The 27,826-nt window shown below is 39.4% G+C and overlaps 1 protein-coding gene across 1 annotated transcript in view; it reads left to right on the forward strand.

The window, feature by feature from the left end:
• SRP72 (signal recognition particle 72) overlaps positions 1-27,826 on the forward strand; it is a 1,193,396-nt gene that overhangs the window by 889,030 nt on the left and 276,540 nt on the right. Inside the window, exons 13-14 of the mRNA XM_044059445.1 lie at positions 26,426-26,521; positions 26,602-26,705. Coding sequence (XP_043915380.1) covers positions 26,426-26,521; positions 26,602-26,705 — 200 coding nt within the window. The remainder of the gene's footprint in view (positions 1-26,425; positions 26,522-26,601; positions 26,706-27,826) is intronic.

A 27,826-nucleotide genomic window follows, 5' to 3' on the forward strand; every position in this document is an offset into this window, starting at 1 on the left:
AGGAAGCGCTATATGTATATATATATATATATATATATATGTATATGTGTGTGTGTGTGTGTGTGTGTGTGTGTGTATATATATATATATATATATATATATAAAGAGAGAGGAAGCGCTATATATATATATACACATACGTGTGTGTGTGTGTGTGTATATATATATATATATATATATATATATCTCACAGAGAGAGAAAGAGATGGTGATTATTTATTCTATATTTTTTTATTTGCATAATGGTGTTACTGTGCAAGTTGGCTTAATGGTGAAGAAGGTATAACTTCCTAATGACTGCGGAAGGATATTCAAAAATTAGAACAACGTGGTATTATCAAAAGTGTTTTGTTCTACTTCATTATCATATGTTATTCTGTTTCAGAATATAAGCTTTAATATCCTCACAGCAAAATAACACTGACTGGCTGCAATGTAATTTTAAATCTTTTTATCAGTACAACGTTTGAACTTGTATATCTGTTTTATTTTGCCATTTGCATTTCAAATGTTATATGTGAAATAAAATGTATGGTTATTAGATGAGCTTACAACCTCTTCTTTCTCATGTTAAGTAATAAATATGTTTTAAGCAAGAAAGTTAGTCATGCACCCCTGTGGCAGTCACAAACACACACACGCACACACTAGCACGTGCGTTCATGCATGAGCCAAACCTATTAACTCTCAGAATTGGCAGAATTTCCCTAATTCTGCTATTATCTAATTCTGCCTATTATATTTACCCAGCCTGTTACTGGTTTTTGATTTCTTGGTAAATCACTGATGATTATAGCCAATCGCTAATGTAAGACAAAAGTGTTTCATACATCTTATTCTTCAGAAATTGAATGCTGATACAAAGCCTGTTGTATTAACTTGTAAAGTTAATCAGAGACATTTTTTATATTTGCCCCTGATGTTTGGGACTCAGGCCACCAAATAATTTTGTGACTGCCCCTGATCCTTGAGTAAAGAAGTTGAGAGCTATGGCATGAATGAGCACATATCCACACACACACACACACACACTTATTTCATGTTACTATGACTCCTAATCTAAACATAAAGCTGTCAAACTCTTGAAAAAATTCAGGCGGGAAGAGGACAGTGAATGCATTACTAAAGCTTTCTTACTGCTTTCTTCAGTATTGTAATAATTCTATCTTATTCTGACTTAAAAATGCTATTTTTGCATTTTATGAGTGCACTTAAGAAAATATTTTGAATAAGAAAAATAAAAAAAAATATTTTCTATAAAAAAAGGGATTACAAAATGCTAAAAATAATCAACTTTCATATTCCACTGAATCTTCAGTGTAAATATAGTATGCTCAGAGTTGAATATTAGAGTAAGGGGCACTAGGGTATTTATAAGCCTAGCCCTGCATCCCAAAGGTATACCACAAGTTATTGTCCCTTAGAGGTTATTTTAATACTCTTACCACACTTTTCGGCCACCAAACTAAGACTGAAACACTAAAGGTGGAGGAAAGTCCATATTCACCAAGGATATTCACACCTCCAGGCTAGTTGCCCAACACAATGCATCTGAATTTCTCCAGGTGCAACTAACACTAGGTAAGGCTGCAATCCAAATTGTAGCTTGCTACAGATCCCCCGCCATGCCCCAAGATTTTCACTACACCTTTCTAAACATACTGGAGAATATTAAGATACAACCAAACACCCTAATACTGGGTGATTTCAACTACCCTGCCATTAACTGGGAAAACTACTTGGGTGCCAACAACTTTTCCCAATGGTTCTTGGAATTCATAAATTCCAATGCCCTGGATCAACTAATCCTTAGTCCCACCAGGGGCTCCAATATCCTAGACCTGGTCATTACCAACATGGGAGGTAGATGCTCCACACCAGTGGATACCCCCTCATTGGTCAGGTCTGACCATAAGCAAATCACCCTTGACATCCACATCCCATCCCACCCCCCAGTAAGGAAACCTCCATAAAAAACTTCTCCAAAGCCAACGTCATTCTACTCAAGTTAGAAGTGACAAACTTCATGACACCCATGCAGACAGGAACTGAAAGTTCAACTGCTGAATCCCACACTAAGGCACTGTATGAGCACATCCACACGTGCATGAATCGTGCCGTCCCAAATAGAACCAAGACGCTCTCCTCCAAAAAAAGGGAGCCAATCTGGTGGTCCCCTGCCATAAACAAACTATACAGCAGAAGGAAGGAACTGTTGCAGAAAAGAGGAAAATCCCAGGATGCAAAAAACTCCCTTACCAGCCTCAGTAAGAAGCTGAGATCCCTCATAAAATCCTCCAAAGCTAGTTACGAAAATAAAATTGCCAAAGATTCCAAAGACAACCACAAGGCATTCTATAGTTATGTCAAGAGTCTAAATGGCAATGCTCAGATCTGCTCTGAGCTACAACAGAATGGCATTAAATATGCTGATCCCAAGGATATTGCCAATATCTTGGCCAATCGATTTAGAGCCAACTTCACCCCCCTCTCACCCCCTAAAGGGCCCATCTCAATACCAAAAGATTGCCAAATTCCTGTAATCACGGCCACACAGGTAGAAACTGCACTCTCCAAAGCTAAGAATACAGTGTCCATGGACCAGATGACATCCCGGGCTGTGTACTACATGAACTACAAAATGAACTGGCACCTCACCTAAGTGTCATGTTTAATCATAGCCTCACCTCAGGCTTCGTGCCCACTGAGTGGCACATAGCTACAGTTATCCCACTCCACAAGGGGGGATCCACCGTCCCATCAGTCTGACGAGCCTGATCTGCAAGTGCATGGAACGCATTATCATGGAACTTATAAATAAAGACATTGGCAACCTTCAAACACTGGACCCCATGCAGTTTGGATTCGTGAAGGGCCGATCTTGTCTCCTGAACCTGATTGACTTCTTTAAATCAGTCTCCAGAGCTGTGGACGAAGGTAAGGCGGTCCACGCAGCCTACCTGGACCTCACCAAGGCCTTTGACACCATCCCCCATTCTGGAATCATAGATAAACTTACTAAGCTGGGGATAAATCCCTACATCACTCGATGGGTTGCCAACTGGCTTACTAACAGAACCCAGATTGTAAAAGTAGACAACTCCAAAGCCAGCTCCAGACAAGTGACAAGTGGAGTACCTCAGAGTTCAGTTTTGGGACCGCTCTTGTTTGGCATCTTCTTCTCTGAAGTATAGGCCAACACTAAGGGGCTCTGGCTAATAAAGTTCGGAGATGACTGCAAACTGGGAGCCATTATTGAATCCCCAAATGATATGGATATTCTACAAAAGGGCCTTACAGAAACAGGTGTTTGGTGCCAAAGCCATGGGCTCAAGATTACTGCCAAGAAATGCATAGTCATCCCCTTTGGGAAAAACCATGTACCCATGAATTACCACATAGAGGGCAGTACACTAAACACCGAAAGTGTGATGAGAGACTTAGGGACACAGTGGACAGCGGTCTCACCTTCGATAACCACATCGCCACAACAGTCAGGAAATCCTTCTAAGTGGCACACCTCATCACTAAGGACTTTTCATCGAGAAAAAAGGAGGTCATTGTCCCACTGTACTCATCCCTCATTAGACCCATTATGTGGGTACAACACCCCATTTGGTATGTACCTCACAAGACATCTGCAACAGCTGGAAAGGCCGCAGAAATACCTCACTAAAAGAATCACAGGCCTAAATCAGGAGCCCTATGCTGACCATCTAAAAAAACTCAATCTATACTCTGTGGCATATTGTCTACTCAAAGGCAATCTCTGCTTAACATACAAGGCCATGTCAAACCATGAGCTATTGGACATGCTCCACTTAGAAATCCCAATCCCTTAGAAATCCCAATCCCTTAGAGAAACACGCTCCAGGGATCTAAACCATGTCATCACAATGAATAAGACAGGGGTCCAGGGATGTAAATATTGTGGGAAGAAATATCCAGGGAATTGTTATGGCTAGGCTTGTATAGGCCCTAGGGCCGATAGCCTAGTACCAACCTATGAACCTAAGTATTGTAAATGTATAATTTTCATATTCGTACAAGACTAAACAAACTGTGATATCTGTACATGTGTACAGTGCACAGACACAGTTCTTTAACCATGTTGTAAGAAGTAACACTGTCTTCAAAATGAGGTATTACTTCACACAATGAGATGCTCCCTTGCAAAGTTATTTACCAAAATATGAAAAAAAAATCATAATTTCCATAACTGTAAGTCCCAAACAAACTTTGATATCTGCACATGTGTCAAACATACAGGCACAATTATTTTACCATGTTGGAACCAGCAATACTTTCTTCAAAATGTGATATTACTTGGTACATTCAGATGCTCCCTTGCAAAGTTATTTACCAAAATATGAAAAAAAAGTCATAATTTCCATAACAGTTATTTGCCAAGCTCAGAGAAATTAATTTTACATAACACATTTCATAAAAGTGTTTTACTTACTATACTGGTCCGACTTGGTCATGGGTGTTTTCCATTCTTCTCACAAGCTGCATGTTAGCAATCTTGCATGGCTCTCCTCACGCCATTGTGGGGGTTGGTCAAGAACAATGCAATGCCCTCCTCAGTTAGGTGAATGCCATCCCTTCTGAACAGGTGAACGTCTTCCGCGGTGATGCCGTTATGGCAAATTGTAGATCCACCGACCCTGTGCATCAAGCCATGCATGAACACATTCTGTAAACGTCTGAACAGCAGGACAGTCTTACCTTAGCTGAAATAAAGCATGGGTGGACACTGACAAGGGTGCACAGCAAGGGCACATGTAAAGAGAAAAAGCAGGGTAAGGACCGCCACTCCACTAATATGCCAAGGACAGGCATGGGGCTCCAGATGTTGGTTATCTGTAGTGTCCTATAGCTGTGCTGGCTGCCCACTCAGACTGCTGATACCACTATGGTCTCATGACCTCCTTCAGTGTCAGCAGTCTGCTTTACCTCTGCCTTTTCTCTTTACATGTGCCCATTCAGCAATGGACCTAAGGGATGAGGGACTGAAGTAACTCACTAATTGCTGTCCTGACCTTCTTACATTTACTACCCTCATCTACATACATTGACTACACCTGAAGGGAGGGAGACTGAGTGGAGTGCTACATCAGGGCAACTTGTCAAAAGACCAAGACTGACCCAGGCTGTGTCTTTTTGCATGTGTCCTTTCCCGGAGGGAAATATTACATCACAGTGGCACACCCAAGCCCATGCTTACCTAGGACAGCAGCACTATGGGACTGAGCTGAGTCTCCAAGTTCCCAGCTGCGATCCAGGTGGATCACAAGATCCATGCTGGCTGGGTATGCCCCCTGTGATGCACCCACCAACACAAGATTCAGCGATGGGACAGCGTAGGGTTTTTGGCTGCTCCCTTTCCAGTGACTCCCAGAACAGCAGAAGACAGTCTTACCTTACCTGAAATATTCCAGCCACTTGCTCATGAAAAAACAGCAATTGAAGATGTAATGTCTGCATTTTTCCTCCTAGACTGCTTACTTTTCTTGAAATTGTATACATGACATAAATGAAAGTAGTGTGGAGGGGTGGGGGTGTATTGCAATCACTGCAAGTGGAGAAAGAGCCAAATGTGAGCTGTGCATTCATCAGTGTGATAACGACTTCCACTTATGTGAATAACAGTGACAGCTGCTGACAGTTTTACCTGAAAAGTGACAATGACTCAGTACTATATTCTAACTGTACTGTGCTAATGACTTGCAAAGTTATGCATGGCCAGACACAGGTGATAATTGCTGGCATTCATTATATTACCTTCTGCAGGTGTTATGCAACACAGTCATAATCTGTTATATAGTCAGTCAAATCATGTAACACTTGCATATTACTGTGCCCTTCCTCCCACCTATATTCCACACATGACTGACAAAGCCAGGAGAAATGCATAAAAATATGGTAGCTCCATGCTGTCAGTAGTCACTCTGTAATATTTATCTCACTCAGGCAACTACTCAATATAATCATATTAATAATAATAAGACATGCAGAAATGTCAAACTAGATAGCTTGTCTTCTGGCATTCACTTACTCAGCAAAAACAGTATAAAAGTTATTATTGAGCCCATCCTCCCACCTATTTGTTAGCAACATACCAAGCAATGAGGAACGAGTCATATTACAATTTTGTTTACATCACAAAATCCTGTGAAATAAACAGTAAATATCAAATACACGAACACAGGTGCAGACCATCATTTGCTAAGTAATATGGTCTGATACCCTTGTACTCCCATGCTGTAACTGCACAAATAAGGTGGTAATCACCTGCATGTCTTGACTGCAAGATTCTGCATGCTCTAACAAAAGGTGATAATTGCTCCACATAACCTATATGTGGGGGCTGATATGGGACACCTCTAGTAGGCCAGGCTGGACTTCTGTATGCCTTTCTCCCCATTCATTTGATTCCCAAGTTTCTTCAGAAAGCCAAAAAGGTTGAAGAGGACAATAATCCTCATTTCCCTATATTGGCCTCAACAAGTCTGGTTTCCTTTCCTTTGCCCTCATCTTCAGAAGGATCCCTGGATTCTGGATCCCTTTCCAGACCTGTTGTCACATCTGACAGGAATGACTCATCCAAACCTTCTCAATCTCAAGCTGACAGCTTGGTTCCTCCAGTTCCATTGATCGCCACAAACCCAGGCTCTCCTCCCAGTCCATTATATCTTGATGTTCTCTCACTCATAAGCCATCTACTCAGAAACTATGTAGGAATTTATATGATCAGGCAAATTTAAACAACTTCAAGTTGCAATGAAACACATTCTAAAAACAATGATGTATATTTAAATGATTCACAGCCAGTGTTATATGCCAACAAAAGTAAACTCATCCTGTTCAAAATTGGCTCATGACACATTCAATATCACTACAATGAACAGCAGTAATACTGGACTCGTATCACACTAATCTGTACAGTCTTACACACTTAAATCTGATCTTCATGTAAACTATACAATAGGCAAAACAAATAAGACACTTGGAATGCTTTGTTGAGCAAAATCCTAACTGATATCACGCCATTAACTTTTCCATCTCTCCTACTCAGCAGTACTTAGTAACATACAATAAAATCAGTAACACAAACATGAACAAGAATATAATGAAATAGGCAACTATGCAAACCTTCCAAAAGAATGCAGCAATGTGCTGCTTTTCAGAAAACAGAATGTTTAGATATACAAAATTACATAACATTTATGCAGCTCATCTCGGGTGTATACACAAGATAATCTATAACTCAAAAACATAAATACCCATCTGTACAGACATTGTTCAAATTATCAGTCCAATAAAAAGCAAGTATTAACCATTATTGAGTCAAATAACTATGGCTGAGTCACTACACTCAGCACAAGTTATAGAATTCAATACTGAGCAATACCAGACCCCAGTTAACTTGTTGGTTAGTCTTTCTTTGTCATACATCCTTCAGGTAACTGGAATATGTTTACCATTAGATCTTTGAATCAACTGCAAACCCAGGCAGCACAATGGAACATAACCAAACAGACAACAGTCTATACAGAAACTAAGATTGGCCTTCTTAGAAAATGCTGATATACTAAGACAGGTTCCAAAAGCCTACTAGGAGATCAGCTTGTTGTCATCTTTTGAAGGATTTGTAAGTAATATCTGAATGTAGCTTGTGTAACCACTGGTATTAGCTTCTGTATCACAGTATCTTTCCAAGACATTTTTTAGTATATACAAAGAATCATATGCAGTCTTCTGGGTGGAAAGTGAATACTCAAAGCAAAGTCCTCATTTGGACCTATGGCAGTCTCACTGCTTTACTGTTCGAGCTCTCATACACCCAAGCAGGCATTTCTACATTCATACACGCACACTGCATTCATTCATTTACCGATCGCTCTTTCATACACCCAAGCAGGCACTTCTACATTCATACACACACTCTGCATTCATTCATTTTTACCGTTCGCTCTTTCATACACCCAAGCAGGCACTTCTACATTCATCATTCATTCCTTCACCGATCGCTCTCTCATACACCCAAGCAGGCACTTCTACATTCATACACACACTCTGCATTCATTCCTTCACCAATCGCTCTGTCATACACACAAGCAGGCACTTCTACATTCATACACACACTCTGCATTCATTCCTTCACCGATCGCTCTCTCATACACCCAAGCAGGCACTTCTACATTCATACACACACTCTGCATTCATTCATTTACCGATCGCTGTCTCATACACGCATGCAGGCACGTCTACATTCATACACACTCTGCATTCATTCCTTCACCGATTGCTCTCTCATACACCCAAGCAGGCACTTCTACATTCATACACACACTCTGCATTCATTCATTTACCAATCGCTCTCTCATACACACATGCAGGCACGTCTACATTCATACACACTCTCCATTCATTCCTTCACCGATCGCTCTCTCATACACCCAAGCAGGCACTTCTAATTCATACACACACTTTACCGATCGCTCTCTCATACACACATGCAGGCACGTCTACATTCATTCCTTCACCGATCGCTCTCTCATTCACCCAAGCAGGCACTTCTACATTCATACACACACTCTGCATTCATTCCTTCACCGATCGCTCTCTCATACACACATGCAGGCACGTCTACATTCATACACACACTCTCCATTCATTCCTTCACCAATCGCTCTCATACACACTTGCAGGCACGTCTACATTCATACACTCTCCATTCATTCCTTCACCGATCACTCTCTCATACACCCAAGCAAGCACTTCTACATTCATAAACACACTCTGCATTTATTCCTTCACCGATCGCTCTCATATACCCAAGCAGGCACTTCTACATTCATACACGCATTCTGCATTCATTCATTTACCGATCGCTCTCTCATACACACACGCAGGCACATCTACATTCATACACACACTCTCCATTCATTCCTTCACTGATCGCTCTCTCATACACACATGCAGGCACATCTACATTCATACACACACTCTGCATTCATTCATTTACCGATCGCTCTCTCATACACACATGCAGGCACGTCTACATTCATAAACACACTCTGCATTCATTCCTTCACCGATCGCTCTCTCATACACCCAAGCAGGCACTTCTACATTCACTGCATTCATTCATGTACTCGCTCCGCTCACACACATGCAGGCACGTCTACATTCATAAACACACTCTGCATTCATTCCTTCACCGATCGCGCTCTCATACACCCAAGCAGGCACCTACATTCATAAACACACACTGCATTCATTCCTTCACCGATCGCTCTCTCATACACACACACACACACACACACACACACACACACACACACACACACACTTCAGTATTCATACACACACTCTTCATTCACTCCTGTACCATTCGCTCTCCCATACACACATGCAGACACCTCTATATACATACACACACACTTCATTCTCTCTGCACGCACTTGCAATCAGTGCACCAAAATACACAAGAATCAAACCCACTACCCTAGCCTACATAATGTCAGCTTACTTTACCACAGGCTAAATGAATTCAGCAGTAAGAAGCAGTTCTTGTCGCCGGCAGAAGACAAAACATGAGACCTTCGAAGCAAAAACCGCCAAACATCTGTCTCTGATTCTGATCAGTAAATAGAGGGATCCAGCAGCAGGCAGAATCTGCAAATATCAAGAAAAAGAAAGGAAATATCTGCTGCTGGACCCTCTATTTATTCAGGGAGAACAAAAGAAATTTAGATTTGGGGTGGAGGTGTTATACAAGTGGTGGCTTGGACTGCAATAATCTGATTGGCTGCCACCACTTGCATAATCGACCACTTTACAAACTGATTTTCTTCAAAAACTTCAATGTGAGTAGCATGTAAAAACACACTGAATCATAGGTATATGATGTAAAGAACAAGTCAGACTACGATTTAAGCATGTTTTACATGCTGCTCACATTGAAAATCTACATTGCAGTTTGTCACGTCAGTGGAAGGTACTCTGTGGTAACAGCTTGCAATAAGCACAGAGGCGCTGTGAGACGGTACTCGGGGATAATGAGTTAACTGAATTATGTGCATTGGCATTTTCTGAGGTCCATGATATCTTCAAGAAAAGCTTAATAACAAATGTGTCTGTGGATGACAGAGTTTGCTTAAGAACAACCATCTGCCTTGAGGGAGAATTACCAGATCTTTACCTGCAAGGATTGATTATCTACAACAAAAAGATACTTTACAATTGGGTACTGAAACTCTTTGCTTTTCTCACGTATGGCAAGCATTTGGAGTCTATAGAAGGCATATCGGTCCTGCTCCACACCCTTGACTTAAGTAGTCATATGCACAGAAGTTAATTAAAGAAAGTCCAGGCGCTGCTGAACAGAAAAGCAAAAGAAGATTAATCCTGTCAAAAAACCTGTAGGCAAAGATGACAGTAGTGTCCTAAGCGCCCCCCCCCAAGACATGATAGTTTTACACAGGCAAGACTACCTTGTCCACCTGTAGAACTGTGGCCAACTTTAAACTCATCCCCCACCCTATTTTACCCCCCTGGGAGGCAGACTAGGATTTTGACTGGTACTCTTGGCTAAACTTCTGCTAGAATGAGTGAGACCTTCAGCTTAGATGCATATTTCTAGGCGGCTGCAATGGACATCCTTTCAGCAGTTTTTGGCTGTAGCATTAAAGGTGCTTTCTTAATAGGAACATTTTGACTTTCTTGTGAGAGGTTCATGAAGAATCACTGGTTTCAAGGTATTTTGACAGTTGCCTTTCTATGGGGAAAATCCTCTGTTTTTAACTGTACAGAGCCCAGTTACAGAGGGCAAGAAGTCTACACTGCCAGTGCCTTCATTGGTGTCTGCCATTTTTAATTAAGTACTCTTTGATAAATTTATTTTATCTGTATTCTATAGCATCATTCCCATTGTTGCTTAGCCTTCAACTTTGGGAAGTTCCTCTGAGAGAAAGAAAGAGGGAGTACCTTTTCCTAGATCCCCTCATCTTAAACGATTATTGGCATAATCGGTTCAGATCTTTTACCTTTGGGTTTCAGCGTTCATGATGAAAAGAAAGTAATATTGTTAGTCTTCTATCCAGAGCATATTTCCTTTTGGAAAATATTGAATCTGATTAGGAAAAAATGTCAGAAGTTTAAACCAACATAATCGGCATCTAGATCACCTGGTCACAGAGGAGCTGAGGACAATGTTCCTACCCCCCTCCCCAAAGTATTATCAGTTGCTTTAGTGATACTGTTTCAAAGGCATCCTCAATATTAATTCCCAATCATCATCAACAACCCCCTTTTCCCTATGTTTTTCTATGTGGGGGTTGAGGTGTTGTGTTAACTGTTGCCATCTCTCACAATTCAATGCCACACTCCTGTCTTCTTTGACACTCATGCCTAACTGTCACAGATCTTCTCTCCTACAATCCATCCATCTCTTTGCTGGACACTCTTCCTGCCTGTCCCAAATCATCTTCACCATATTGGAAATGTAGAAAAGCAGAAGACAAACCACTGTAATCTGTTCTCCTTGATCTTTTCTGCAATTGGAGCTACTTTGGCTTCTGCTCTTATGTCCTTATTTCTTCATCTGTCTCAATGTGCATCCTACCACCCTTCTCAGGCACTTTATTTCAGTCACCTCTAGCTTTCTCATCTGCTTTGCCTTTACTGCTCAGGTTTCTGTACCATACAGTCATACTGATCACACCTTTGTTTTGTACACCTTACTTTTCAGCTTCTGTGGCATTCTTCTGTCATACACTGCACCTGATGCTCTGTCAGTTGGCTGCAGCCCCTCTAATTCTAGCTCTGACCTCCTCATTGAGACTTCCCTTCTCATCAACCACCCCTCCCATATACTTGAAGCTGTTAACCTGATCCACAGTATTACCTTCTACCTCAGTTCTCATCTACTTCTGATTTCCCCAGTTTGCTGTCATTACCACTGTCTTAACTGTACTTAGTTTCATCCCATGTGCCTTCAGTTTTGCATTCCATTCCCCTATCCTTTGCTGAAGTTCTTGCTTAGTCTGCCTGTAATGCCACATCATCTGCATACTGCAATTTTGTTGATCTGTTCCCTCTGACCTGTTTGCTGATGTAGTCCATCACCAGTATGAACAGCAGTGGGTTCAGAGCTGAACCCTGATATACTCCCACTGAGAACCCCTCTGTGATTCCCAACCTACAAACACAAAAGGCTGGATAAAGATTACAGTGTGTTAGGACACTTGTTAAGTACCTTTACAAGAATCCAGTAACTGATCTTACAGTGGTATCTCTCACTGTTACAGAGGAATTCAAATTGCCACCAAATCTTTGCACGCTGTCTGATAATAAGGAAAGCAGGATATTGACTGCTTTCGGAAAAGGTTTATACTTCATCATTTCTAGTTTTGAGAGCTATCCATTTTACCATATGTGTGTAATAAAGCATCAGGGAGATCTAAAATAAATAGACAACATGGGAAGTGAGATTCTTTATGATGCCGTCAGGGCCAGGATAGGATATTGCATGTGAGGTTGGAAAGCATGTCATTAACTCTGGCTTGGTGCAGTAGAAATTAGCTGTAGAAGTGCAGTGACCGGGAGAGTTATTTATTTGCATGTGTGACTGAGAATTCTGTCCTTATCAGATGATAAGCTTGAGATGTTGGACACGCCCTTGGATAAGAATTTTTCTGCCTCCCCAAGAGATTTTTGAGAGGATAGGATGGAAGAGGAAAACCATGGAGCCAGTGAAGTAACTGTTTCATCCTCATCTGCTGAGGTGCAACCGCCATACAAAAACTGTGATTCTATGATTCTTTTATAGGAAGCAATCTGAAGCTGATCAGGTTAGACAAAAGGTGGCTCATGAGAAAAAAATCGGGCCTGGAAAGGTGGCATAGGCAGATGCAAACAGCAGGATAGAGAAAGAAGGGGGGCTGGTTTAATCTTTCCCAAGATTACAGTGGACAGTATTGACTGCATTTACAGCACCCCACTTTCCTTCCTTGTCCCACATGCTCCTGGTGGGTAGTTTTCCTACTACAAAGCCAATTAGTTTGTAATAATAGTTGATGAGTGGTTGTGTGTGTTCATCTTAAGAATCAGTACTGCATTATTATTCAAAGAATGGCAATTGCACTACAGGTGAATGTCTAAACACCTCCCCTGATTTTCACATTAGATGCCCCTTGGTTGGCGCCAAACTCTCTCCAAGCAGAGGATCATCAGTAGGATGTACTGCCTGAAGTGCTGGGACACCTGTGCAATCTTCAGCTCCTTGACAACACCAGATCATCCAAAATCCGTTCATTAAGTCCATTTAGGTGACCTGCAGAGCTGCAAGAGATTGTGTGGATATTTTCTGCCGATTTACACAATTCCAATTTAATTTTTACTGTACTGATCATATTTGCCTACAATTTTGGAGATCTTTCTGAATCTGATTACATTCCTAGGAAAGATTTCCAACAAGTGTGCTTTTAGCCATCAGATGCCACAGAAGGGTTATTGCATTCAAATTTTCTCCTCTCTTGGAAGGAACTATCAAGTCTCCAGTTGTGAGCACTGTGCTTTGTTGAGCAAGAAGCCTCTTCTTTGAGATGTTTCTGCCCTATAGGCCTTCTTTTGGAGTAAACAGTTTGATCTTGAGACAGAGGGTGCCATACTGCAATTCCAAGAGAGTGCTTTACTAAAGTTATGACCATGCATTCTAGCCAGCAAATTAAGTTGGATAGAAAAAAAAGTAGCTGGTAAAGTTTCTGTAAGCAGTGTGTGAAGCTTTTATGGTTTTGTTAATCCTGTGAGAACCTACAGGATTAACATAACCTGTTAATCCTGTGAGGACCAACAATGTCAGCCCCAGAGATGGTGCAGCCTTACCAGACCCCACTTTGACGTCTCTTTTTCATCTCTCCAACTGCCACATACCCCTTTGATGTCACAGGCCGTGGCAGAATTGTATACAACAGGACATTTGGAGTCTGATTCCAAGGTGTCTGCCAGCTTGAGGCACAGACCTCTTTAGGTTACTCTTCTTCTTCAGCTATACTTGCCGCCGTTTTCTGTGTAGGAGCCTCTTCACCCTGGTGAAGAAATAACCTATCCTTTTTCATGAAATATGTCCAGGATTAATGAACCTCAGATTCTTCACCTGGAAGGCCTGATGCCTAGCTCTGAGGTGCCCATCCTGCTGGGGCTTGTCGCACTCAGCTTTTGTTTGTTTTAATTACTGGCATTTTGCTGAAGAATATATGAAGATGTGGCAGTGTAAATTTTCCAGCACCTCCACTGTACAGCTTTTTAGTGCCAGTATGCCTGCTACCACTGTGAGGAAAGGAAATCCCTCCTCAGGCAGTTCTCAGATTGAGACAGTGGAGAAGCGGAGGATCTCACCTATTATACTCTGTTGTATTCTTTTTTGATTATGATACAGATGATGAGAAATCTTGTCTTTTGGCTCTGTCCTGTGTCAGATGAACTTATTTGCCTATGTCACCAGTTAAGCTATATTATTCTGAGTGGTATTGTGCATTTTTACTGTCAGCTTATTAAAATGTATGTAATGTGGAGCTTTTCTTCCCAGGCCTCTGCTAAAAAGGGGCTTTTCCCAGTTGGATTTTCCAAGTAAACAAAGTTAAATAAATAAATAGAAAATATTCTATTTGTGTTCTAGTTTAGAGATACTTAATTTGGAGAGGAAACAGAATCTGCACGTTTGCTGCATCAATCAAATTCTTCACTTTAGGCTATCCTGTGCTTCTGTGAAGGTGCACTTTTTTTTTCGCCATGTGTGACACGCCTCCTGTTGGACTCCCTATTCATACTGTACAGTGAAACAGTTTCTAAAAGTGATCTTATACCTCAAGCCTTAGAGAGGGCCTAGGAAATCATAAATTCAGCAGCTTTTGAAGAGACAGTGCAGGTTCCGTTGATCTTCAATGGATGAATCCTTCGTACCTTCTTGGTACCCTCTTGTACCTTTTTTTTATGCCTTATGAATGTGGATTTGCAGTGGATGGTGACATGCAAGTGCCTGTAGAGTCTTCGCCACTTATGGATCTTCTGGTGGCAGACCCTTCCCACCAATCTTTGGAGAGGTGAGCCTTAGCACGAGCATCATTATAGTCACTCTTCTTGCAGCAGAGCTCACCATGGGCCCCGATGCTGGTGCCTTGCTAGTGAGCTAGGGGGACTTCATTTTTTCACTCATATAGATTTCCCAAGAGAAGTGAGCTACACATCTAGCTGGTAATAGGGGCAGTATTTTTTTTTTTTTTTTTTTTTTAACACTCAAACATCTGAAGGAGAAGCTAAGACCAAAGCCTCCCTTTAACTGGTAACTGGTCCAACAGCCAGTCTGTGATGGGTAATATATGCTCATACCCATGTGCAGAGTGATGATGAATTTGTTACAGTGGACCAAACTGATGTATTTACCCTTACCGCCACTCACATTCTGGAGGAAGTAAATGTTGTGACAGATTTGTTAATGTACATCTTTAGTTCTTTTCCAAAGTGCTGTCTGGTCTGAGTATTTGTGTTGCTTAAGAACTCGGCTACTTCACTTCTTTGATGACTACAGTCCTCCCTCTTCTTCTTGGTTTGCTTGGGCAAGGAGAAAATTTATGGTGGATAAGCTATATCTCTATTGGAAGTTTCTTGTACACTTTCCCAACTTGTTTAATGAAATGCTTTATTGTAGAATTCAAAGAATACAGCTCTCTAGTTTATCCTTGTTTCCCCATGATGGTCTAGAAGAGACTAGTTTCTGGCTCTCTACATCTCTGATAGTGCAGGTAGCTGTACAGTATAAGGTACACAAGTCTGCCCTTGTTGGGTCAATATGTGGCTACTTGTCAGTCTTTGGCACCTGGTTTAGACCCATTGCTTCTATGGAGCCTTTGTGCAAGTGCCGTAAAGTTGATTAAGGCTGTTAGGATGCTTTCTTATTCCTCAGTTATATTTTGCTAAGTGGAAGAGCTCCATCTGGGCAAAGGGCTGTTCTTTTCAAAGGAGTTAAGAGTGCTTGATTTGGAACAGTGTTCTGAAACTCAAATGATTCAAATACTGCTTGAGGTTGACTCACTCAGCTGAGGGACAAAGACCAAAACAAAATCTATAACAGAAAAATGTTACATAACAGGAGGGAGCTTAGGTGGGAGGAATTGAGCATTCTGACATGGCTAAGCAGGCTATACTCCATAGAGGAGTGTCTAGATTGGAGTGATAATAGATGTTTTATTGAGGTTTTCTGTAGATCTAAATACTGTGAGAATTTTTATAGAACTCTTTCCAGTGAGCTGCAGTCAGTTAGCATTATTGCTAAAGCTGAAGAAATTTTGAAGGTTAAATGCCCCAGTGCTGCTACCATGGATTTGGAAGCATGTGATCTGCAGGACAGGATATGTGTACAGTTTTGATGTATGTTTAACTGTGCCAGGAATTGAGGCAGCTTATTACTGTAATTTGAGAGATGTCTGAGCCCTCATATAGTGTTTTTCTCCCAGTCCTTGAGAATAAGTATGATTAGTACTGCCATCTCAGAAGCATTGATCACAATCAAAGCATTTTATTTTTGGTGATGTGATCTTGACTGATAGAAGCATTTGTTATCATATAAACGGGTAGGAAGTTCTGATAATAATAATATGCACATATCCTATTCCTGTAAGGCCAAGCAGCATGTGGTCTTTATCTTCTAATTATCTGGCAGCTGCATTGCTACCTAAGGCTTGACTAGTAGCAGAAGCCTTTGGAATCCATGTGCATCAATTAGTTATCTTCTTTGAGCTTTTAATGATGCATTCAAGCCAATGAGAAAGAGGAAAGCTGCTAAACTGCAGACAATTTGAACCACAAAGGCAAGCATTTGTCATTGCAGTTAAAATCGTAAACTTAAGGTTTTTTTGTAAAATTTTTAAACACATTGCTTGCTGGGTTATAAGTACTTATATCAAAGCTCTGCAGGCCAGATTTAAGGTATTCTTTGGCTGCATCTTATCTATGGGCTGTGAGTTTGAGACCCTTAAATTGGAAGGTATGTTGGTCTTTTATCAGTATTCAGCTTTTACAAAAACCTTATTGACTTAAGTAGAACTAGACTCTGCACGATCCTTGTAATATGTACATGTATGCCAGCACACACTTTCTTTCAGGGACCTGTAAGTTAACAAATGAATGCCGAGCTTCAAGATTTTTTTTAACACATATATTGAATGATCACTTAGAAACAGGCAAATATATATATATATATATATATATATATATATAGATATATATATATATATATATATATATATATATATATATATATATATATATATATATATATATATATATATATATATATAAGCAAACTGTATTGACATGTTCACAGTTGCAAACATTATACATTACATGTATTCTTTTGCACAACTATCATCAATCCAGCATTACACAAATTGCTCAAATTTTACCTTCGCCTAAACCTTCACTCATCCTCCAAAACATTGTTTGGCATGCATTGTTCCCACAATTTCCATTTTTTTCTATTTAATTTGCTCCTGCCCTTTCATAAAGATCCCATTCCAGTTCTTTTATCTCTGTTACAATATTCACTACTTCAAATACAGTTGCTTTAGATTTTGTTTTCCATTTTCTAGTAATTGCTTTTTTGGCATCCACCAGAATTAAGCTTAGCAAGGCCTTACTTGTGTAGGCAGTTCAGATCCTGTATCTTGGCGCGCACAATATCAATTCCTTAGATACGTCCATTTGCTCACCCAATATTTGTGACTACGTAGGGATTTTTTTTAAATCTGCCAACTCGTTACACTCCCAAAACATATGTTCCCTCTTTCTTCCCCGTCACACCTCCAACATTTGTCATTTACTTGAGGAAGAATTCTTTAGAGTCTGCTTGGGGTATAAAAATACCTTTGCAAACACTTTCAAAATCCTAAATCATCTTGACTTTGTTGCATATTTGAGAACTGTACATATGTCCTTCTATTGTTTCCTTGTGAATTGCTTATCCAGACTCTCTTCCCAATCTTTTCTAACCTACTACTTAGTTTGATTCCTATAGTTATCATGCAATATTTATGTGCCATACCAATTATTCTTAAAAGCTTCTATTCTATATTCAGCTAAAACCTCTCCAGTCCAAGTATTTCACTTAGAATTCCCCTATCCCTCTCTGTTTCCCTGTTCTGTGATATCAGTCTCTGATAGGGAAGGCATTAGCCTGCAGTCCAAATGTCTTTTTGGCCTCTTCCCATTCTGTTATCCCATCTAGTTATTTGCTCTTAATATCTTGGATCCTTTGCCAGATTTCTCCAGTAAATTCCAGATCCCTCTTGCCTATTTTCTGTCCCCCCTTATTGTTGTCAGGCATAAAACACTTTAAAATTCAAATGGGCAAATATGAAGCTGGGACTGGTGGGTCTTTGTCTTATGTTGGTGCTTCTCCTCCTTTTTAAAATACTGTTAAACAAAACCTTGGAAATCTTTTATCACTTTCTTTCCTCCTAGCATCTAAACTTCCACCGGATTACCATCCATGCTTGGAGACTTTCCTGCAGCTTGAGTATACCTCACCATTTTATTTCATCTCCTCCTATTTTAATTGTTAAATTGTTGTCTTCTCTACCTTTAAACTTGGCATACTTAAGTCTTCCATAAATATTTCCATTTGTTGTCTTCCTTGATTTCAACATTTCTCTGCTTTATGTAGATTTTCATAAAAGTTTGGAATCTGTGGTTATTTATCGGTAACCATTTGATATGTCGGTACCCAGTCAAGTGAGTCCTGATATACGGCAACTGAATGGCCTAGACATCAGACTTAGTTTACATAAAATGAGTCCAAGATGCCATTTCTCTGAATATTCCCTTTTCTTCATTATATGGAGATCTCTGAGTTGATGTACATAAGTTTGGGGGGTTTGAGGGGTCTTACCCCCCTTGCAAAAAGAATGTTCAAGGAGAAGAGAGTGAGATGCCCCATCAATGGCCCAGTAATCAAGGAGCCTCAATTCTCACCACTGGCAACAGTGGGGAATGTACACACACAATAAAGTGCAATTTCCCTTAAGAGCACACAGAGAACAGTTAGTTTGGGCTGGTTTCTCCCTCTTTCTGCAGATCCCCAATAAGATTCCCCACTAGCACAGCTGTAGAGTTGAGTCCTTAGCCAGGGTTCCAAGCCAAATCCTCCAACACACTCTGACCAACCAGTGTTTCATGTCCCTGCCCAATATAGCTCACACACACACACACACACACACACACACACACACACACACACACACACACACACACACACACACACACACACATCTAAGAAAGGCTGAAACAGGTTTACTAGCTATGTCCCCTTCTGCCCAGACTATAAGGTAATCACTGCAACCAGAACCCCTTATCAGCTACTTTAAGGCCCTTAACTAAGGGTGTCCAATCCTACTGTGTAATGTTACTATTAATCCAAATGGTAGTTTGACCAAGAGCAAGGCTATTAGGAGTGGTCTGCACAGTGTCACCAAATATATATATATATATATATATATATGCAAGTACTCTGAGCTTAAATGTCTCACAAATGTCAGCCACAAAGATAGGTTTAAATATATGTAATAATAAATAATAAAAGAAGACCGTACTAAATATGTCTTCACAGTGACATCAGAGTTCAAAATCAGAGGAAATATTTAAAACAACATTGCAGGACAGTCTTAAATACAAAAAAAATCCAAACTAATCTTATGTTCCTTACTGCTAAAAAAATTTACTGTACCCTAGTTAACTTGCTTACGGCAAGGCAGATGTGGTGAGTGGATGTTTCTAGCGGATACTGCCAGGTCAAAGTCAAAATACACAATGCACAGTCACTGTCTGAGAGTTCTTAAGTTAATATCAAGTATTACTGCTGGTATACTTGCAGCATGACATCACTTTTTGTCACCTGGCGTCATTTCCCAGGCTAAACCCCCATTGTCAAACTACCAGCATTTAGCATCTCCCTGTGAAAATGCATAACCTTCAGATGTTTGCAACTGCTGGAAGACATAACAATAAAACACTTACAATACAATGCAGAAGGCTCCCTATTTCTAGACATTGTCTCCTTGCTGCATTGAAATTAGCTTTTATGGCACAGTTATAAAACGATATAGTTTCAACCATTTTTCTGAAGTTTTGCAAGTTAACCTTGTATGTGCCAGTTCCCACTGTTAAAACATGTACATTTACATAGTTACAGTAGTTTATATGTATATTCTGTTCTAATCCAGCAGGGTACACTGTGGTCACACCTCTAAGCACAGTATTGTACAGACCCTTTTCATGCAGACTTCTTTACCAGCAGTTTGATATACATATACAATTCTAATACATTTGTAACACAAGCATATGAATCGTGTTGACATTCCCGAATGACATATAATTATTTACAAAATTCCAGATAGCTGGGCTGGTAGTGTCTCCTGTCACCCTTCTATATAAATCATATTAATATTCACAAATGACATATATTTACAAAATTCCAGCGAGCTGAGCTGGCAGTATTTCCTTTTGTGACAGAGCAATCTTCAAGATTTGTTGTTTTCCTATGTTTTTGGTCTTTTTTTACATGTCAGCACTTTGCATTTTGGGTTCCAACATTTCAGTAGGGAGAACTAAGTTTAGCAACAACACTTTCTACTTTCTGTTGCCTGTTGTGCTATTTTTTTTTTTTGCTCTGGAGTTTGTCATCAAAAACTGTTGCTTAACAACAGTCAACTCATGCATGTTATTCATATACTCCCTTATTTTCTCTTTTGCACTTTGCAGCTGTACCTGTTCTTGTTCTCTGAGATTCCCCTTATTCTGCAATACTTTAACCTTTGTCAGCCCCTCTAAATATTTTTTGTTACTTATTAACCATATCTCTCTCTTTTATTTTACCCTGTCTTTTAAACTATACTTTCATTTTATCTCACACACTAGCTATGTCTTCTGAAGAAATATATATCTGTTGCAATTACTGTTGAGTAATTTCCACTACCCATTCCTTAAATTCCTCTTTTCAACAGATAGGTGAGGAAGTGCCAGGGTTTCACTTTTACATCATTGCCCTGCATTTTTATCTTGGTGGTTGTTGGCTCATGATCTGAAATACTTATTTGATATGTGTCAAAGCTTTCAAATAAGCAGATGTTCTTGTGAAATATAATATCTGTCTAGTCTAGCCCAGTTATTGTACCTTGGGGAATAATATATAAATTCTCTGATTCCCTACTATGGAATTCATGTCTTCCATACCAAATATTTGCATAAATGTCTTCAGAAATCTACCACTTCTGTTATATTTCCATTCCAGGTCCCCCAGGTATATCCCCATTGTTGCAAATCAAGTTTGTCCCCACCTGTAAATAATATTCCCTGTTGAAAGCTGTGTATTTCTCCAAAAATGTTCTTAAGCTCCATAATATCAGTTTTAGGTTGAATGCAAGTACATGCCAGTGTAATCTTCCTCCTTTGCCAGTAGCCCCTTCCTGCCACAAATCTGCCATTATCTTTTTTTTTCTTCTTCTTATCACTTTTGGAGCTTCTCTAACAATTAGTATAAGTATTCCCCATTTCCTGTGTCTTTGATATTCTGCTGAATATCCATCCTGATATCCTTTCTTTATCAAATTCACATGCTCACTTCTTTCCAAATGGGTCTCCTGTAGCATTGCAGTTTGCACTCTGCATTTCTTAGTATATTTCAGTAGTCTTACCTTTTTGTCTATACCTGTGAGGCCATTCATGTTTCAAAATTATATTAGTGTATCCATTATGATAAGTTATTATTGACACCTGTTGTATATGACGACTTTTCTAGGTTTGTATTTCTAGCTTTTGTGTTATATGCACCTACTAATGTTTGGCAGGTTGATCTTTTATACAGTGGTTTCTTGTCATCCCCATTTGAACTTGTTCCATTTTACAATAATTTGAATTAAAACCCTCAAACAAAAAAAAAACAGCCCAGAACATCCCTATAACCTACTAACTTAAAGTAAACTCACAAAACTATGCACATCTTTAAATTCAGTTTTAACCCTCCTAATAGGAATAGATGTCCCAAATCAACAGCTGCATCTACAGGTATTACCTAACCTAAAGTTAATGTTACCTTTGCTAAGGCATATGTTAATGCCTTTGCTCCTGCTTACACTAATTGCTTTCTTATCTTTGCTCCCCACCCAGATGTGAAAAGCAGCGTGTGTGCTTTCAGAAAACATTAACATTTAGCCTTAGGAAAAAGTACACTGACTATCTGTATTTAAAACTGAGTTGTACACTGTTCTAGTAAATACATTGAAGTATTAGGTATGAGGAAAGCTGCTATTTCTTATTCATGTCCACTAGTTTCTAACTTTATTTTTTACTTGGCTGCTTGCCCCTGTACCTTTTAATTTTATGATTCCCTCAGGAAAGAATGCCTGGAACTCATGATATTTATTGCCTGTGCTTGTAGACAGCTTGTTTCCATGGAAACAAAAAATCAGAATGTACAGTTACCCTCAACTGTAGACTTCTTAACATTTATTTGCTAAAGGAAAACTTTTCATTACATTCACAGTGTTCTTCTATTTTTAAAGCACATATGCTTAGACACTCACAGAAAAACGTATTAAATTAAGCCAAGGGCATCAATCCAGATAATCAGCTATGCAAAAAAGAAAACCTCTCATCTTTTCATATATTATATTCAGTGCTCTTTTACACTGCATTCCCCACCCCAGCAGCCCAGGATTATAAAATATTAACTTAATCATGCTTTTGTTCAGCCTTTCTTCTCCTTTTACATTGTAATGCCTACATTTATTATAGCTAAAAAAGAAAAAAAGTACTTGTTTACCTTAGTATATTTATCACATACAACAATGTCTGTAAATGCTTTACTATACAACATGCAGTTTATATAATTAAATGTTTTTGTACAAGTATAGATAAGACCAAAATTGTTTTACTTAGTGTCCTTCCAAACATTAATGACATAAAGTAAGGGTATATGCCTTTCAGTCCCCGTCCCCTCCAAGTTTAATAAAGTCAACAAAAAGTAAAAATTTTTCAAAGGCGCATTTTCTTATAAAGCAATATTTCACTAATGTAATGTATGCTTTATAGTCTCACATTCACTCACTAATTTCAGTATTGCTGGTCATCTTCCTGTCCATCTTCATCTCCCAGCCTCAAACCCTGGCTCAATTCCAAGGTACTACTGATTTTTCTAGTCAACTCCTGTGCTTTTCTTTCTCTCTGAAGCGTTTTCCTTTGGAACATTGGAAAAGGTTTCACTGGCAAGGTCTTTCTATGGGCTTTATTGTCAGAAGAATGAGAAGCAGAGTCTCCTTCTGTTTGATGGCTCACTTTTTGTTGGACAAACTTTATTTCTAGTGAGTAATAATTTTCCACAAACACACTTCTGTCTCCAGTTTTTAATACTTTGCCCTTCTGCTACATTTTTGTCAAGATCAACTTTTTGCTGTTGTAATTATTTCTTTAGGAAAACTGGTATTGGCTGCTTTTCTCATGGTCAGGCTTGAAACATACACACACACTGTGTGCCCTTTCAGTTAAATCTTGCTGTGGAATACCAATCCAGTTACTTATTTATGCTTTCATAAAATTAATAGTCTGTTCTTTCCAGTTTCTCTCATGTTTTCTCGGTGTGATCTGTCCTCGAATTCTACCATTTTTTGCAATAGCTATTCTTGAGCGGTTTTGTACTCAGCCAGCCTTTTTTTTTCATTTTAACATCTGATTTTTGCAGTTTTATAAATTCATTTGACTAGCTTCTTAAAGCTTCTTCCATTTTTTCCAGCCTTATAATTTGAGTTGATATACTCCTTCAGTGTTTCATTTAATTAATTTGGCTATAAGCACATTTGACTTTTTCCTTTAGATTACGGAAAGCCATGTAGTACACCAAAGGTGGAGCTTGAACTGCGTTTTTGCTGAATGGCTGCAGGAGTCTTCCCAGTTAGTATTTTCTCCTCACCTTTTCTAGTTGATTTTCTTTCAGGCTTTCCAAGTTTCTTTGTTGGCATCTGGGTAGTGTGCTTATTAGCCAGTAATTGAGTTTTACTTAACTGACAGAATTAATAGCTTTTATCTCTCTCTTTTTTTGCAATGGGGGAGCAGCAATTAAGCTGTTGATCAGTGTGCAACCATCTTGGATGTCCGAGCTTCAGGAGTCCATTTGAACTCATTACAGGCGATTCCACCTCCTGGCATTTCTGTGGTTACCACCTACTGTGCCTCTAGGCATCAAATATTGCTTGCTCATATTTGCATAAATTCCAAAACCATGCTACATTTAAGGTATCAGAATATTTTATCTTGAACCATACATGATGACAAACACAACTGGATTGATATTTGACCTCTGTCAGTGAGTATTTGTTAGAAATGTAAGGTGATAGCTACATTTTTTTAAAGACTCAGGCCATGCCCACTGGAAGTTAAAGGTACGCACTCAAAAGAGCTGTATTGGAGGAAATGGGTTATAAGTTATGTATGTAACCCTTAAGCTGACATTTGGTCTGAAAAGCTAAAAAGGCAGCAATATGTGCTTGATGAGGGCAGTTAATTGACCTACGTGAGTTGCTGTAGTGTAAAAAAAAAATTTCAAATTTACTTTAAATTCTTACTCTGGAAGACCTTGTTTTGGTGGCAGTTACCTTAGAAAGAAGAATTGCAAAGGTACAGGCAAATGTGTTAGAAAATCTGCACATTCTTTCACAAGAAAATAGTGGCACTTCTTTCATATCAAAGAGTGGTCTAAGAACTGGTGTTGAACCAAACCATTTACCTGCTTTATAAACAAAGCCACAGCATATGTCTGCATGTAGTGGGAATTCACATGTCATTGTGGTATTAAGTTGAAAGAAACAAAGGTCTGAGACAATATGATCATTTTTGTTTAATGCCAAAATTGAGCAAGCTAACCTGCTAGTAAGCTCTCTGTAAGTAGTTGGCAAACTGTGTTGTCTTCTTTTCTGACCACCATGGCCAAACCTTGCAGAGGGGGTGGGTTAAAGCTTATTCCATCAGAGCAGTATATACCATAGTTACCCTTTTCAAAATGTTTTGATATAAACGAATTTGAGGCAAGCTGCTTGGACTTTCATCCACAAATATTGTTGGCATTATAAACTGGACATTCACAGATGTGCACCTGTCATTTTGTATCAATAAGGGATTCCACAACCCTTGGTCTGCATTTGATTTTGTCTCCTATTTTAGTACTTGTGAAAAACCTTGAGTAATACTGTAGCAGTGAACCTTAGAATAGATATCGTACAGTATTATAGTCCTAAATTCTTTAATGACATGCATGGGTCCCCTCATATTTTCTGTGGTATGATCCCAGTTATTCTCATTGAGATAATATATACTTATTGGCCATGGGATGGTTAAGGCCAATCTATAACCAAATAGGATAGGTTTTTAAGCACAAAGGGGGAAATTGGCTAAGCTTAAAATGGCTCACAAGGGCAACTAGCTTAGTAACTACTTACCTATGAACCTACAGTTTTGTACCTATGAACCTACAGTTTTGTGAGAATACTAATCATATGAGTAGTTGTATGAATTTGAAGTTCAAGTTTGTTAGTTACTACAATAGAGGCTCCTTCCCACCAACTCCTAAGACCAATCCTTTTATGTTGGCCTGTACATCTGAAAACTTGTATTTTTGGGAAAGTGGTGCTCTCCTAATCTTATTTTCTGGGCTTACCCCTTTAAGAATGTCTACAAACTTTAACCATATCAGGTCAAGCCCTGCTTGTCAATCAGCAAGGGCACAGTTGGTGATAACTTGCCTCTTCACAAAGACACAGCACTGAAAATGGCATGGGTTGCTCTGCTAATTTTGCTACTCTGGAAGGAAGTCTATCCAAATGAAATGGTGATGCCTATCTACTGCAGTTTTCTAAGCATTAAGAGAATTATGGAACACGGATTCATGTATTCAAAGATTTATTGAGTAAGTTTATGCAACTATACTTTCAGCAGTCTTGCATGTTGTACTTGCTACAAGAGACTTGAATGCTATAGCTTTCCTAAGTATTAGAATTTTACTTGTTCAGAAATTCCTGTTTTAAATTGTCAGGTTTTCCATGTTTTCTTCTGTACCCATGATCTCCTTGCAGCTTAAACATTCGGTGTAATGGCATTACTAATGACTTAAAATTCATGTCGTGTGCAGGTCTTTCGGATGGCATAATCTGACCACTGACAGAAGTGCTTCCTTTAATATTTTAATGTAGCTCCTTACTCTTTACTCAGTAGATGTAGAATATTTTAGTCACTGAAAGTTTTTTAATGGCTGACATGTTTCAAGCTTACATACACAGTTTTTACTGTTGGTGGACTTATAACTGTTTTTAATGTTATACAGGTGTCTGCATTGGTAACTATGTATAGCCATGAAGAAGACATTGACAGTGCAATAGAGGTTTTCAATCATGCAATTCAGTGGTATAAGAAGCATGAGGTAAGAATGATGCTTTATGTGTGTAGGTGCTGCAAAAAAAATTTTTTTGCTGTTTTTTATAACTAAACATTTTTTTTCAGCCCAATTCTCCAATCCATTTGTTTTTGGTAAGAGAAGCTGCAAACTTCAAACTAAAACATAAGCGGAAAAAGGAGGCAATCAGTGATCTGGAACAGCTCTGGAAGTAAGTAATTGTTTTGGCTTGTGTTAGTAGGAGAAAAGTATTTGGTTTGACATTTGTCAATGGCCATATATTGTAGCTTCGTCTAGTATGATTTATTTTGAAAGCTGCAAAATGTATGAGAGCACAAAACTTTCTCTTGGGGCATTTACAAATTCATTAGTATGGGATGCTGCAGTTGAACACATTGGCATAAGCAGCCCCTTAAGCTTCCTTCTTAATGCAGAGTTTTTCCCCATTCCAGTTCAGAATTTAACCCATATTTAGAGAGATGGATGCGGAAAGTGAGTGTAGAAACTGGCCTCTCAAAATCTATTTAAACTGAAGTAGTTTAGATTGTTTTCCTGTTCAGATATGGCTGTTTACAGAAGGACTAAATACAACCTTTAAGGTTCCCGCATTGATTGGTACTAAGCTGAGTTATCCTTTTTTCCACCATTCTAAATTGCACATAATTTTTCTACAGATTCTACAGCTAGGCTCCAGGCATACGGTCTTGCTGTTGTACACTGTAGCATCATAGGTGTTTACTAGGCTAATGACCACAAGGGCCTTTATAAGCCTAGCTATGCATTCCAGGGTTGCATAAGTGTGCGCTTATCCCATTGCCAGTCCATTTTTTCCTGCTGTTCACATAGATCATATGTTCATGCTTGCTATAATAGATTAAGTTCCTGTGTTTATAGCTCTTTGATATGCCAAAAATTTTTATTGTTTCTACCTTTCTCATGTTAGTTCACTGTGGAATGGGTGAAGGAGGCTGTTCATGAGGTCAATGAGATGGTCATTCTCTCTTCACCCAGTAGATGGGTCAGATTTTCAGCATTGTGAGCATGCTGGGGGTTCTGCCTTTCCAAGATAAGTCCGCATTTTCCGTGGCTTTCTGGTCCTTGCTTTGGTGGAGATTGCCCTCAGTTAGATGGGTATCAAACTGATCTCATTTCTACAGTGCTTTGAGAATTTTGAGGCCTGTAAGAAGCACACAGGCAGCTCCCCACCCTGAGGGGGCTGTATCCTTGCATGTTTGTGCCAGCTTTCCTCATTGCATTAGCTTTGTTCCTGTAGTGATCTCCTGATTTGAAATCCCTTTTGCACTATTCCTAACATATGGGTTTTTTGTCCGC

This window comes from Protopterus annectens, chromosome 17.part0 (genome assembly GCF_019279795.1).
Source record: "Protopterus annectens isolate FY-2018-M chromosome 17.part0, PAN1.0, whole genome shotgun sequence".
Taxonomy (NCBI): Eukaryota; Metazoa; Chordata; order Ceratodontiformes; family Protopteridae; genus Protopterus; species Protopterus annectens.